The sequence below is a fragment of the Micropterus dolomieu genome, linkage group LG14 (assembly GCF_021292245.1).
Source record: "Micropterus dolomieu isolate WLL.071019.BEF.003 ecotype Adirondacks linkage group LG14, ASM2129224v1, whole genome shotgun sequence".
Classification (NCBI taxonomy): Eukaryota; Metazoa; Chordata; class Actinopteri; order Centrarchiformes; family Centrarchidae; genus Micropterus; species Micropterus dolomieu.
The window spans coordinates 6,542,083-6,556,932 of NC_060163.1; the positions used below are offsets into that span (position 1 = coordinate 6,542,083).

Below are 14,850 nucleotides of genomic sequence, written 5' to 3' on the forward strand. Positions count from 1 at the left end.
ACTTATGCATGGAGCAACAGATTATGAAACGCAACATAAAAGTCATATTTTGAAATAAATCACGAAATTGGGTAATGTACGCACTAATGAGTTCTAAAATATCAATGACTTTCTCAACTGTTCTATGTTCTTGCCTATTAAAAGTGTTAATGTTAACTGAAAATTCTCCATCATTGGCACATATTTTTATTGATGACACAAAAAAACCTGAAGGCCGTCTGCCATTTTGACAGATTAAGGGAGATCTACTGTGACATTAAGTAATTCACATGCAACACTGTCAATAACCCCATTTAGACCACCGGTAGTAGACCCCTCCTGTCCAGTTATTGGCGAGTATACACATTTATGCAGATGGGTTCATTAAAAAGCCCAATAATAGAATTGTGGTTGATAAACTAGGAGAAAAAGAGGGACTGATGGAGTGGAAGGTGAAGGACAAGCACGTAATACCGATAATGTTATTCAGCCAGTGGCAGCAAGGTTGGCTGGACAATATGGCCAAAATTGTTATCACAATAAAAAGTTTCATATCTTTTAATATCGATAATTATCACGATAAGTAGTAGAGTTTAAAGGCTGGTGAAAGTTGAAGAAACCTGATGGTTTTATCGTGGTTTAAACTCTTCTTTATGGTCTAAACTTGATGCCAAACAGTGGATCACTTCACAAATCTGAGGTAGAACATTCAAAACAATTATGATAAAATCTTTGTCAACAAGTACGCATGAATACAATTAAGTAAAAGCTTTTTTCAGTCCTTTTCCTCAGCAAAATAAACATCGGAATAAAAAATAAAGTGTTAATTTGTGTATGATTTAAGTGAATAAAATAAAACATTTACTGAATATTTATTGAACATTTCCTATATTGTTATTTATTATATTATATCACGATAATTATTGTTATTGTTTTATTGTCCAGCCATACAGCAAGGAGGCAAAAACCATTCATCTGCTTCGTGTGGTGACAGGAAAAGTGTCTCTGTTCATCTTTTCTCTAACTGCCCTTATAAATGCATAATAATGCAATAATGCAAATTCAGTTTATTCAATTTTATTGTGACAGAATGGCTTTTGCAATTAAAATGCTATTAAAAAGGCGATGTCTCATAATGACAAAACAATTTAAATGACGTAAATGTGTAATAAACGACTGTGACCCTGATTTTGATGACCTTCAAAAAGACCTACAACTCTGATTGTAAGACAAAAGTGCATTCAAATGGCAGTATTTTTGTAAATCCACATCCATCATTAACTCGACATCTACCAGAACCCCCTTTTGTCTGCAGCCTTAAGAAAACCCTCATTCACAAATAAAACAATGGTTAAACTAAACTTGGACAAGCGTGTTAACTCCCACTACATCCCTGATTATATCAGAGGAAAACATTCACAGCTTACAAAGATAAAGAGAGAGCGACAGAGTGAGGAAAACGTGGGCATCTGGAACTCTGTGTGTGTTTGTGTATAAATGCATGTGCACAGGCGTCTTATCTGTTCAGCACGGGTTTTATTTACCAAGCTGAGATATGGATAAGCATGGAGCGTCAAGCCCGGCAGACGCACCGACAAGATACAATCCCAAGGAGAGGATTATATCTCCAACACTACCACTAACACTAAAGCTGTCCACTCTGTGCTGGATCCTGAGAGTATGCGCTCCCCCCACCCCCACCCCATATTTTTATGGATGTACTGGCACATGGTGGAATTACTAGATGGAAGGATGAGGAAAGAAAATCACTCAGTGGAGAGAAATGTAAAACTGCAGATTAACAAGTCAAGGAAGAATGGAGTGAGATTAATATGAGTCAATGAGTTAAATTGAATTTCAAAGTATGATGGTGTGCAAATTAAGAGAGAAAAGGCAGGAGAAAGAAGATGAGTGGCTACCTGAATGCATTACAATCTGCCTGGGAACCACTTTCCTGTGACGGGAACCATCTGGGACCTTTCCCACAGCTGTCAACCTGGGTTCTGCTCTCTGACTGGCTAACGGGCTTAGCAGGTCACAGCGAACAGGATAATCAATTCTGAGGACACAATACTACGTATGTACGGACAAATACACACACAGGCCTTTGATGAGAGAACAGAGGGATTGTGACTGAGGGGAAAAAAACAGTAGAGGGGTAACGAGGCAGCGGACTGAAGTAAGGGAGGTCAAAGGTCACTGAGGAGGACTGTGAAACTGCCTAGCTGTAATCCTCCTCTGCACTGTGTTGTTACCAGTCAACCTCTGACTAGGTTCCTCCATCTCCACCTGTTTCCTTCCATCCCTCCATCTGCTTGGCTTCCCCATCACCCTTCTAAGTCTTCCCCATGTCTCTGAGGTCTTGTTAGTGATTCGCAGTTGTCTCCCTCCAGAGATGCTTTCAGAAGTCCCCCTCTCTCCCCTTGCGGGCCATGCTCCTCCCTTCCTTCTCCTCTCCTGCCTATCCTCTATTCCGCTCTGTACTGCTCTTTTTCTCCTCTCTGGGGAATCTGATCAGGAAAGACGTAAAAGGGAGCGGAGGAAGGAGGAATAAATAGGAAATGTGGCCACTTACAGTTACCACCGCCCGAGAATTCTTCCATCTCGTTGATTAAATCCTACAAAATCCCTGTAACACCGACTGCTCTTTCTGCCCCTAAGCATCTTTAACTAAGATCAGCATCTTGCAGCCCCTTCTTAACACTTCCCACAGACACCTTCCCCCGTTTCCACATCCACTCGATTTCCTTAGTTAAGTGCACTCCAGAGAGCGCCAGCAAAACCTGCCTGCTCTCTGCGACTAATCGTGTAACACAACGACGGAGACTTGCCTCTTGCACAGTCGAGACTGATTATTAAGCAGCACTGACGAGAGGCCTCCAGGCTATCAACAGCAGAAATTCACAATTGGAATTGTAGCCCTCGCAAAACATTATTCAGCTCATAAAAGACCACACACGTAAATCTTGCACCAACAGGAATTTATACTTTGAACCGCTGTCAACGCTTCTGCCAAGAGGCTTTGTTGCTTTATAACTTCAACAAACTTGACAACGCAGAAAAACATGTTCTATTAATGCAAATCATTATGCTTAATGCTGGATGGTTTCCACTGAGTGTTATTGTGTTCCATACAGTGCCAGTAGAGAAAAAGAGAAAACCAGAGAGCAATCTTGAACACCGGTTCTTTACATGTCCAAATTTCTTCTGTAAAGCTAAAAGTCAGCACTTTTACCTTGCAGACATGCATTCATTTCAAACTAATCTAATCTACTATTTTCTGACTATAGTCCAGTTTGGTGTTCTTGCTGTTACCAACTGAGTGTGGGAAAGGGAAAAGGATGACTGAGAAAGTCCCTCAAAGAATAATTGCTAGAAAGGCTGCACCTCTAGTTACGTTTCCTCCTCTCACAATTTCAGAGCCTCTTCACTCTCAACGAACCTCGACCCTAACTCTAATCAAGCCATATTTCCGTGTAATAGAAAAATTAACCACAATTTACTGCAGCAATTACAATCAGGAGCGATGTTTCAGTATGGCTGTTAGGGCCGTAATTGATTCCAACAAGGAAAACGTGCGGCAGAAGCTCAGAGTGCTGGGGTGAACTGAGAAGCACAGACTTGTGGTGAATATAAATGGTAAATAAATTTAATGAAGTGAAGATCTACGAGTGTGTGTGTGTATGTGTGTTTAGATTAGCAAGAGTTGTGCTCTGAGCACCTCATTCAGCACAATTAGAGCACGCCGGCCTCGGACCAGGAAAACAGGCGAGGAGTAATTGGACTTAAATTAGACATGTTCTCTGCCCATAGCTACCTAATGTAACGTGGAGCACAAGCCCATCACACTCTTCCCTCTGCCTCCTCCGTTTGTCTCATCTAACATCCCTCCATCTCTTCCCACCCACAGTACTTACGTAATTCACCCTCTTGACTCCATCATACACTTTATCCTTTATTGTTCTCATACCGATTCAGTCGCATTGCTTTTCATCCAGTTAATCTCATCTATTATCTAATTGTTTGTTTGTTTTCTGCTGCTCTACGGGTATGCATGTGTGCATATGCACCAGAGAATGTGTTCATGTGTTCTGTTGCTATTTGGGTACATGCATGTGGACATACTGTATCAAAAAAGTGTGTGCCTGCTAGTGTGTGTGTGTGTGTGTGTGTCTCACAGCTGTTGCAGGCAGTGGTGCTACTCCTCTGGGAGTGTTGTGTCTCGTCCCCAAGAGTGAGAGTGTGTGTGTGTTTGTGTGTTAAGTGTTGTGCTGGATCATCACATCTTAGTCCAGCCAAGATAGTTGCTACTGCCGCTAATGGCCAGCTGTTCTCACAACATCTGGACACACACACACACGCACACTCCTAGGTCTCATTTATTCTTTCCCATCTGACTCCAGGCTCCATCTCACTCTGAGGTTCAATGAAGCTCATTAGAACAAAATCTGGATCTGTCGTGTCACCCTGACAGACCTGTCCAGATGTGTCTTTTCTGGCTTACACAAACACACACACACACACACACACACACACACAGTGTGAGTGTTGTTTCCTCTTTACATTCAGTGTCTAAGAAAACACAAGTGAAATCTGGGCATTTTCACACAACCCATTCTGATTTTCTTTTTTATCTGTGCCTCTGTTAAAGTAAAAAAAAGAAACGCTGTTCCCCTCTTGACTCTTCTTGTTATAGTACTCTCATTAAGTGTGTCATCTCGTTCTCATTTAGCATCTTATGGGTCCCAGAAGTAAAGACTGGTGTCGTTCTCTGGTCACCATCATGTCTTATCTCATCCTCCACTGCATGAGGCCTTTAAAACTACATTCCTCACTTGTGCTCAGCCCTGACGTTACTGCACTCATTAGCAGACAAAGGCCCTAACCCTCACTCTCACTCTCGCTGAAGCCTTATTAATTTGAATTTGATGAATAAAACACCTAAGACTGAAGAAGACTTACACAAACGTAAGGCCTTTGACCCGCAAATACTTGCCTCTACAAGGTAATCGCAGGGCTCAGAAAGCTACAAATACCCAAAAATTCTTACTATTGCTAAAAAAAACAATAAATAACAGTAAATGGATGTTAGTTAAGAGAAATAATAGTCACATATTTTTGTGTGTGATTACAACATGTTCAAAACCAAATAAAACATATTTGGATTCCACATCTAAAATCTAAACCTGCTTTGATATTCTGAAACCCCCCCATGATCATGTCGCTGGTCGTGGCTGGGGGTGATAACGTACACCCACCTTAATAATAGATCCACCCTGATAATGGCTCTATCTGGCTCGTTCTTGGTGTCTGTCTCTCTGCAGGGATCTGGAATGGCCTGATGCTACTGCAACTCATCTATATTTCAATAGGGCCCTAATGAATGTGTGTGTGTGTGTGGGGGGGGGGGGGGGGGGGGGGGGGGGGGGGGGGGGGAGGGAGGAATGGAGGGTGTCAATCACAGTTTTAATTTACTGATCTAATTTCGGCCATGGGCTGGTCAAATAAACACAACTCAGTGCTTCATTTAGCAATTCTGCACAAAAGGTGACAAGATAAGCAAAACATAAAACACTGATGAATCTAGTTTACACTGGATTAAGCTCTCATCCTCATCCCTCACTTCGTCTAGAATCAATTACACTGGGCACAGTTTGCTTTTTTGCTGCCAAATAGAAATTGTGTCAAGAAACTGTTATAGTTACTGACTGGTGTATGCACGTTTTTGGGTCATTTTATAATCTGTAGCTTGTTTTTTTAGCTTAAGTTAGTTTTTTTGGACAATGGGCATTTGTTTCTTCTATATTTAAATTACATTGCATGTTTTCTTATCGTGCAAATATACCTTTCTCAATGCATTTTCATTTGTTATTATTATTTGTAACATTTCTTGTTGAAAGCTATTTTTCAGAACATTTTTAACAAATGCTTTCAAAAAGTGGTGGGGACAAAATCTGCCATTTCAAAAAGTGGTGGGGACATGTCCCCTACATTCCCAGTGTAAATGACACTTGTGCCGACACGTTTTTAGCCTACATTACACCCAGGTTGCTTGGCTAACATTATTGGTTAAGAACAGTAGGTCAAAGTTATAAAATTAGCAAGATGTACTGTATCTGACAGGACAGTTTATATTGTATGCTAGAACTTTTATGTCTTACATCAGGCTTGCTTTCTTCCTTGAGAAGCAGTTCTCATCAGTTGTGTGACTTTAAACATAAAAAATATTTTATTTGATAATTTTCGGATTATTTAGAGCTCATCATAGCACACAGACAGCACTGGTGGAAATTACAAACGCCCTTCTAGCTGCATCAGACAAAGGACTTATCTCAGTACTTGTCTTGTTAGATCTTGGTGCTGCATTCAACACCACTGACCATCATTACCTATTACAGAGACTGGGACATTTAATTTCCATTAAAGAAACCGCTCTACACTGGAAAGCATTGTGATCAAGCTGGAAAGAAACCAAGAAGTTAGCTAAACTTCAAGCATGCCTTAAGGACATAAATACCTGGATGACCTGCAATTTTCTGATGTTGAACTCAGACAAACTGGTTGTTGTACATGGCCCCAAACACCTCAGAAAAACATTATCTAAAGATATGGTTACTCTAGATGGCATTACCCTGGCATACAGCACCACCATAAGGAGTCTCGGTAAGGTAGTCTCGATAATTACAATTCCTCATTGTCAGGGTGCCTTAATAAGCCCCTTAAGAATCCCCAGGTGATCCAGGATGCTGCGGCACATGTACTGACAAGAACTGTGAAAGAAAGATCATACATTTTCCTTTATAAGATTCTCTGTACTTTTCCCTTATTTATATTATGATGTGGCTTTAGCCAGTGGGGCGCATGGGAACCCTGCTTCTGCAAGAGGGCCTACATTCCTGTGGATGCTCAGATGCTTCTACATCTGCAACAGGAAGCTGCAAATGTTATGTGTGATATAATATTCTGTGGTGGACAGCGCTATCTTCGATGCTGCTGTGCTGGGGACGGAGCGTGAGAGTGAAGCTCAACAAGCAAATTAGGAATGCCAGCTCATTTAGGAGAGGAGGAGTTGAGCTGGACTCTCTGAAGGTTGTTTTGTTAAGTATGCCGAGCGTATGTACTGAGACACAGAGAGCTGGCACGCCTGCTTTGCAGGAACCTTTTCTGGGAACATATGTGTCAGTCCGTGTGTCACCCTGAAACTTTAGTTCCCTTTACAGAACAAAGGTGATGATGGAGAGGAAGATGCAGTGTGGACATCAGTGACCTGGGAAGATGCTGAGGTCCAACTGGAGTGTAATTGGACTTACAATTACATTCTCTGTAACTTCTGGCAAAGTGCAATACACGCTGTTAACTTTTCCACACCTTATAGCAATATGCACGCACATGTTTAAAGGGCATTCTTTCATACTTTTTACTTTTAACTCTTATGTTTAGTACTTGTGTGGTATGTATGTTTTTATCTGTATCTATAAATATCTGTCATCTATCTTTCAATGTATCTCAAATAACATTTCAACATTCAGAGAAATCCACTAGTTGTCCTTTTTGCTATGAGATAGATGAGAAGAACGATATCACTCTAATGTCAGTATGGTAAATGTGAAGTTGTAACCAGCAGGTGGTTAGCTTAACTTAGCATAGAGATTGGAAACAGGGGGAAACGGCCTGTCTGGCTAGCCATTAACGGCTCTGCCCAAAGGTTAAAAACTCTAAAGCTCACTTGTTTGTTAATTCTGTTCAAAAAAAGACATGCTGTGGTTTTACAGGAGCTTAACTTAAAGGACTATATGTCTTGGCCTGGGAATCGTGCTTCCAGTCTCTGTGCTAAGATAAGCTGATCACCTGCTGGCACTATCCTCATACTTAGTGGACAGACATGACAGCGGCTATGGATCTTATATTCTAACTCTCTAAATAGGCCAATTTCCCATAATGTTGATTGTTATTACTTTTGACTACAAGCGCTTATTGAGAATCAAAGACTTCTCTTAAAGGTTTAAGGATGAAACATCTGAGAAATGTGGCCATAGGAAACATAAATATGACAGCCTCGGTTAACCACACTGAATTTCAGTCTGACTCAGACTGACAGCTGTCCAACTCATAACAAACAGCCTGTGTCAGGGCTGGCAGGAAGCCTCACACACTCAAACACACTTCAATTTCAGAGTTAAGATTTAGACCCACTAGGCATCTAGATGTTAGGAAAGGGCTTTAAGGTCAGCTAAAGCCAGGAAAGAGATAGCTGGGTGGAGGAGAGGAGCTCAGGCTGACCTTTAAAGAACCACACTTAAATCAGCCAACACCCCAGGCACTGATGAGGTTGGTCCCACTCTGAAGCCATGTGAGTCTGTGTTTTTGTGTGCACGTCTTTCAAAGGTTACTGTGAATCTGCTGCCCCGTAGAGGTACTGATATTGCTGTAAATCAATGCATGTCTGCGCGCTGCAACTTGATCATTGCTTTTCAGTGTTGCTTTAGGGACTGATGACACGTACGTTTGTGAAGATGATGACTCACAAACACTTACCTTATGTGGTAGGAAGAGGGAGTTGACTGTTGCTAGAAGACCTGTGGTGTCCGGGGCATCCCTCTGGCCACAGATCACGATCTACAAAAATACATGTGGAGAATGGTGTGTGTGTGTGTGTGGGGGGGGGGGGGGGGGGGGGGGGGGGGGGGGGGGGGGGGGGGGGGGGGACGGGACAGAACAACGACAAGATGAAAGATTATGAATAAGTAAAATAAGAGACAAAAGAGGACAGATAGAGGAGGGGAGTGGGGGAGGAAGTAATAGAGATCAGTACTGTGTACACAGTAACAAGGGAGGCAGGTGTTTTCTCTGGGACTGCCTCACCTCGCCTCGTCCCTGAGCTCGTTATCCTCGCCCTATAGCCTCGAATCCACCTCTGCAAATGACCAACACAACTATCCCTCTCCCCTCCCTGTTTCTACTCCCATTATTTCTTTCTCTGTGCCTTTGATTGAACAGCCTTCATGTCAAAGGTTTTCTTAGGGTGACCGGGAAACTTCGAGGTAACTCCTGCTTTGATTTGCTAGTATGCTACTTTGAGGCTAAATGAGGGTGTTCATACTTCAAAACCGATTATATTACTGAGGCTGAACAACTTAAATAGCCCATGAAATGCACAAAGGCTGTTAGCAAAGAGGGGGAAAAGAGCTTCACAGTCAGTGTGTCCAGGGATTAAGTGGATATTAAAGGAGACCTCTTATGCTTTTCCATATTTTATGACTTATCTACAATGTTACAACATTGGATGTTCATGTTAAACATGGCCAAAGCTTCAAATAACGAGGTTAAAGTATTTAAAAGAAATTCCTGTGAGCAAAAACCTCAGATTCCCTCCTGTTCTCAACGCTCTGTTTTGCACTGCTTTTTCTACCAACGGCTCCGTTTTACGACATACAGAGCCAGATGGAGCCATATACAGTGGGGAGAACAAGTATTTGATACACTGCTAATTTTGCAGGTTTTCCTACTTACAAAGCATGTAGAGGTCTGTAATTTTTATCATAGGTACACTTAAACTGTGAGAGACGGAATCTAAAACAAAAATCCAGAAAATGTATGATTTTTAAATAATTCTTTTGCATTTGTTAGATCTGCTCTGAATCGTATAGGAAGACTGAAAATAGCAGTAAAAATACCATACACTTGGAGGATACGCTTCATGAGGATTTGTGTTCTCTTCCTGCTTGTAATATTTAATCCTTATAGATCAGAGGAATTATTTGGTTGATTATAAATATTTCCTTATCAACACTGAAAATGTTGTAGTTGCAGCAATGACATAAGAATCAGAAATTTTATCTACACATTTACTTACTGAAAATGTCTAATGGTCTTCCTGTTAAAGAAACATAGTCCTCTGTAGCACTGTGGGCAGCTGTAGCAGTCTAGCTTACTTACACTGATGAATTCTATCTTCAGTGCATGGTAATGGTGATAATAGCGGTGAGTCAGCAGAGCCAATATAGGGATGTTCATTGTTTTACCAGCCGCTTGCTCAGCTTTTGTTAAGTTGCTGCGTATTGTTTGGTTCCGTTCTTGTTGCTAATTGAAATGTCTATTGTGTTCGCACAATTTGTCAGGCATGCCGGCAAAGCCGGGTAAACACCCACTCCCAAAGCTGAGCTGGCCTTGAAGGTTCACCAAGCCAGGGAATAGGAATAAAGGTTGCTCGGTTGTCCCAGTCATTTGTACCACTGGTTAAAACCTTTTGTTTGATCCCCGTGTACCTCAGAGCAGAATCTTCAAATTTGTTAAGAAAGATAAAAAGTGAATAAGTAGACAAATACAAACTAGCATGCAACCGCTGTGTGAGCGTATGTGTGTGCATGTGGATGTAAGAATAACCTGTTTAAGCGTGTAGTGCTGTGCCATCAGAGCCCGGGTCATTTCAGGCAGTGCTATGGGGACCCTGGTGAGACGGTCAGAGAAGGCTGCCAGCAGCTGTTGGGACCTCTGGAGCCACTCCTGTCTCCCAGTGTAGTGGGAAAGACGCAGGAGATTGGACGCAGACACTGAATTAGCGCTGGGCTCAGCTCCGTCCTGATCTGACAGACACACACACACGAAGACACACAACACTTTTTAGAAGGCTTTGACAGTTTACAGCCTTTAGGCTCGCAATATTGTGTGCTTCAAACAATAGTGAATGTAGCAGGTTTCACAATGTTGACGCATGCAGATATTACCTTAATCATCACACTGTTTAACCCATTTGCCTTTGGGCTATATCTGCTTTATGCCAGAGAAAACACATATGAACTCAACTCAATATACAGAATGTTTGTGGCCTTTCTTCTCCAGCCCTTTTCAGCTCTGTACCGATACAGAACACCCACACAGAAAGCAACTGCACACTATTGTTCCACTTTATATCAATGAAATGGACAGCTTTTTACACCTTCACAAAGAGGCAAAACATTTAAAAAAGCAACTTTGTCTACAGAGTCAAAAAGAATAAATAAATAATAAATGCCTCGTCTGTGTCATGATACATAAATATGGTAAATAAAACATATGGTAAACAACACAACATAGACTTTCTGTTGTCAAGCTAACAGAACAGATTAAGCCATTAAGACTCTATACTTTCCCATAACTTCCCTCCAGTGCAACCATCCCAGAGTCTCAAAGCGTGGTGTGATGTGATGGGACTAACAGATGACCTCATGACTGAGCCCTGTTAAGTGATTGGTCCTTATCTCTTATCAACATCCAGTGAGAGCCTTGAGGTGAGCTTCTCATAACCCATGACCTCGCTATGTCTGTTTCTCAGCAATGCTCTGGTGTCTGTGAATGTGTGTGTGTGTAATAAGAAAGAGTTTTGAGTTGGTAGCTGACACAAACCACTTTTAAGTCAAAAAACTAAAAATAGCGAAGACACACACACAAACCACTACTACACACTGTATAATCATTTTATATTTTGTATGACAAGCTTGAATGTACAATCGCAGATAGATGCACGTGAACGCCCACGCGTGACTGAACTGCAGAAATAATTAGATTTTACCCTGCAATATGTTTCAGCTCTCCCTGAGGAAACTTCAGCACACACACACATACAGTAAATACACACATAGGTGGAGGAAGCGAGTCTCTCCGCTTTATACATTTCTCTCTTCTTAAAGAGCCCCAAGGAAAGAGGTCACATACATACACAGCCGTGACAAAACAGACTCAGGAAAATCACACAAAGCAATGACAGAATAGCCCAGAAACACACACACACACACACACACACACACACACACACACACACACACACACACACACACACACACCCTTTTTAGTTTCATAATAAGGAAATTATAGGATTTTGAAATAAAATTGTTATAATGAAATAAAATACCCAATAAAATTCAGTTTTTATGAAAATGAATGATGAATAACATTTCATAAAAATTGTTTTAATATAAATAGTTTAAAGAAATTATAATTAATTTTATTGTTTCCCATTGTGTCTACAGCTTGTATAATAGTGTAAATTTGCTGTCCCCCCAAAATAACACAGCACACAGCCATTAATGTCTAAACCGCTAGCAACAAAAGTGAGTACACCTCTAAGTGAAAATGTCCAAATTGGGCCCCATTAGCCATTTTCCCTCCCCGGTGTCATGTAACTCGTTAGTGTTACAAGGTCTCAGGTGTAAATGGGGAGCAGGTATGTTAAATTTGGTGTTATCGCTCTCACACTCCCTCATACTGGTCACTGGAAGTTCAACATGGCACCTCATGGCAAAGGACTCTCTGAGGATTTAAAAAATAGAATTGTTGCTTTACATAAAGATGGCATAGGCTATAACTTTTTTGGGTATTATTGTCTTTACACTTGTTAAAGCACTTTGTAACTTGTTTTTGAAAAGTGCTCTACAAATAAATATTATTAATATTATTATAGGAAGATTGCCAAGAAACTGAGCAGCAGCACGGTGGCCAAGGCCATACAGCGGTTCAACAGGACAGGTTCCACTCAGAACAGGCCTTGCAATGGTCGACCAAAGAAGTTGAGTGTACGTGCTTAGCATCAAATCCAGAGGTTGTCTTTGGGAAATAGATGTATGAGTGCCGCCAGCATTGCTGCAGAGGTTGAAGGGGTCGGGGGGTCAGCCTGTCAGTGCTCAGACCATACGCCGCACACTGCATCAAAATGGTCCCAGAAGGAAGCCTCTTCTAAAGATGATGCACAAGAAAGCCCGCAAACAGTTTGCTGAAGACAAGCAGACTGAGGACATGGATTACTGGAACCATGTCCTGTGGTCTGATGAGACCAAGATAAACTTGATCCAGATCGTGTCAAACGTGTGTGGCGGCAACCAGGTGAGGAGTACAAAGACAAGTGTGTCTTGCCTACAGTCAAGCATGGTGGTGGGAGTGTCCTGGTCTGGGGCTGCATGAGTGCTGCCGGCACTGGGGAGCTGCAGTTCATTGAGGGAACCATGAATGCCAAAATGTACTGTGACATACTGAAGCAGAGCATGATCCCCTCCCTTCAGAGACTGGGCCGCAGGCCAGTATTCCAACATGATAACGACCCCAAACACACCTCCAAGACGACCACTGCCTCGTTAAAGAAGCTGAGGGTAAAGGTGATGGACTGGCCAAGCAAGTCTCAAGACCTAAACTCTATTGAGCATCTGTGGAGCATCCTCAAACAGAAGGTGGAGGAGCGCAAGGTCTCTAACATCTACCAGCTCGGTGATGTCATCATGGAGGAGTAGAAGAGGAATCCAGTGGTGACCTGTGATACTCTGGTGAACTCCATGCCCAAGAGGGTTAAGGCAGTGCTGGAAAATAATGGTGGCCACACAAAATATTGACACTTTGGACATTTTCACTTAGGGGTGTACTCACTGTTGTTGCCAGCGGTTTAGACATTAATGGCTGTGTGATGTGTTATTTTGAGGGGACAGCAAATTTACACTGTTATACAAGCTGTACACTCACTACTTTACATTGTAGCAACGTGTCATTTCTTCAGTGTTGTCACATGAAAAGATATAACCAAATTATTACAAAAATCATTTTTGTGAGATACTGTATATCCTTTTTTAAAATTTTTATTATTTTATTTGTTTACCACTTACACTTTGACTTTTGTCAAGTGGGAATACAGTGGGTACAGAAAGTATTCAGACCCCTTTAAATTTTTCACTCTTTGTTTCATTGCAGCCATTTTCCAAAAATCAAAAGTTCATTTTATTTCTCAGTAATGTACACTCAGCACCCCATCTTGACAGGAAAAAAAACCAGAAATGTAGAAATTTTTGCAAATTTATTAAAAAAGAAAAACTGAAATATCACATGGTCATAAGTATTCAGACCCTTTGCTCAGTATTTAGTAGAAGCACCCTTTTGATCTAATACAGCCATGAGTCGTTTTGGGAAAGATGCAACAAGTTTTTCACATCTGGATTTGGGTATCCTCTGCCATTCCTCCTTGCAGATCCTCTCCAGTTCTGTCAGGTTGGAAGGTTAAATCTTGGTGGACAGCCATTTTCAGGTCTCTCCAGAGATGCTCAATTGGGTTTAAGTCAGGGCTCTGGCTGGGCCATTCAAGAACAGCCACGGAGTTGTTGTGAAGCCACTCCTTCGTTATTTTAGCGGTGTGCTTAGGGTCATTGTCTTGTTGGAAGGTAAACCTTCGGCCCAGTCTGAGGTCCAGAGCACTCTGGAAAAGGTTTTCGTCCAGGATATCCCTGTACTTGCACGCATTCATCTTTCCCTCGATTGCAACCGGTCGTCCTGTCCCTGCAGCTGAAAAACACCCCCACAGCATGATGCTGCCACCACCATGCTTCACTGTTGAGACTGTATTGGACAGGTGATGAGCAGTGCCTGGTTTTCTCCACTGGTCTCATCAGACCAGAGGATCTTATTTATCACCATCTTGGAGTCCTTCAGGTGTTTTTTAGCAAACTCTATGCGGGCTTTCATGTGTCTTGCACTGAGGAGAGGCTTCCGTCGGGCCACTCTGCCATAAAGCCCCGACTGGTGGATTGCTGCAGTGATGGTTGACTTACTACAACTTTCTCCCATCTCCCGACTGCATCTCTGGAGCTCAGCCACAGTGACCTTTGGGTTCTTCTTTACCTCTCTCACCAAGGCTCTTCTCCCCCGATAGCTCAGTTTGGCCGGACGGCCAGCTCTAGGAAGGGTTCTGGTCGTCCCAAACGTCTTCCATTTGAGGATTATGGAGGCCACTGTGCTCTTAGGAACCTTAAGTGCAGCAGAAATTTTTTTGTAACCTTGGCCAGATCTGTGCTTTGCCACAATTCTGTCTCTGAGCTCTTCAGGCAGTTCCTTTGACCTCATGATTCTCATTTGCTCTGACAT

At 42.0% G+C, this 14,850-nt stretch overlaps 1 protein-coding gene across 5 annotated transcripts in view; it reads right to left on the reverse strand.

Moving 5' to 3' along the window:
* The window catches only part of spata20 (spermatogenesis associated 20), a 57,283-nt gene that overhangs the window by 14,922 nt on the left and 27,511 nt on the right, over positions 1–14,850 (reverse strand). For 4 of the 5 annotated variants that reach the window (XM_046069449.1, XM_046069450.1, XM_046069452.1 and 1 more), the window contains 2 exons: positions 10,363–10,562; positions 8,515–8,595 (listed from right to left, as the gene is read on the reverse strand). In XM_046069449.1, the coding sequence (XP_045925405.1) occupies positions 8,515–8,595; positions 10,363–10,562 (281 nt within the window). Of the gene's footprint in view, positions 1–8,514; positions 8,596–10,362; positions 10,563–14,850 lie in introns of those variants that run through there. The other variant, XM_046069453.1, reaches the window with a different exon arrangement.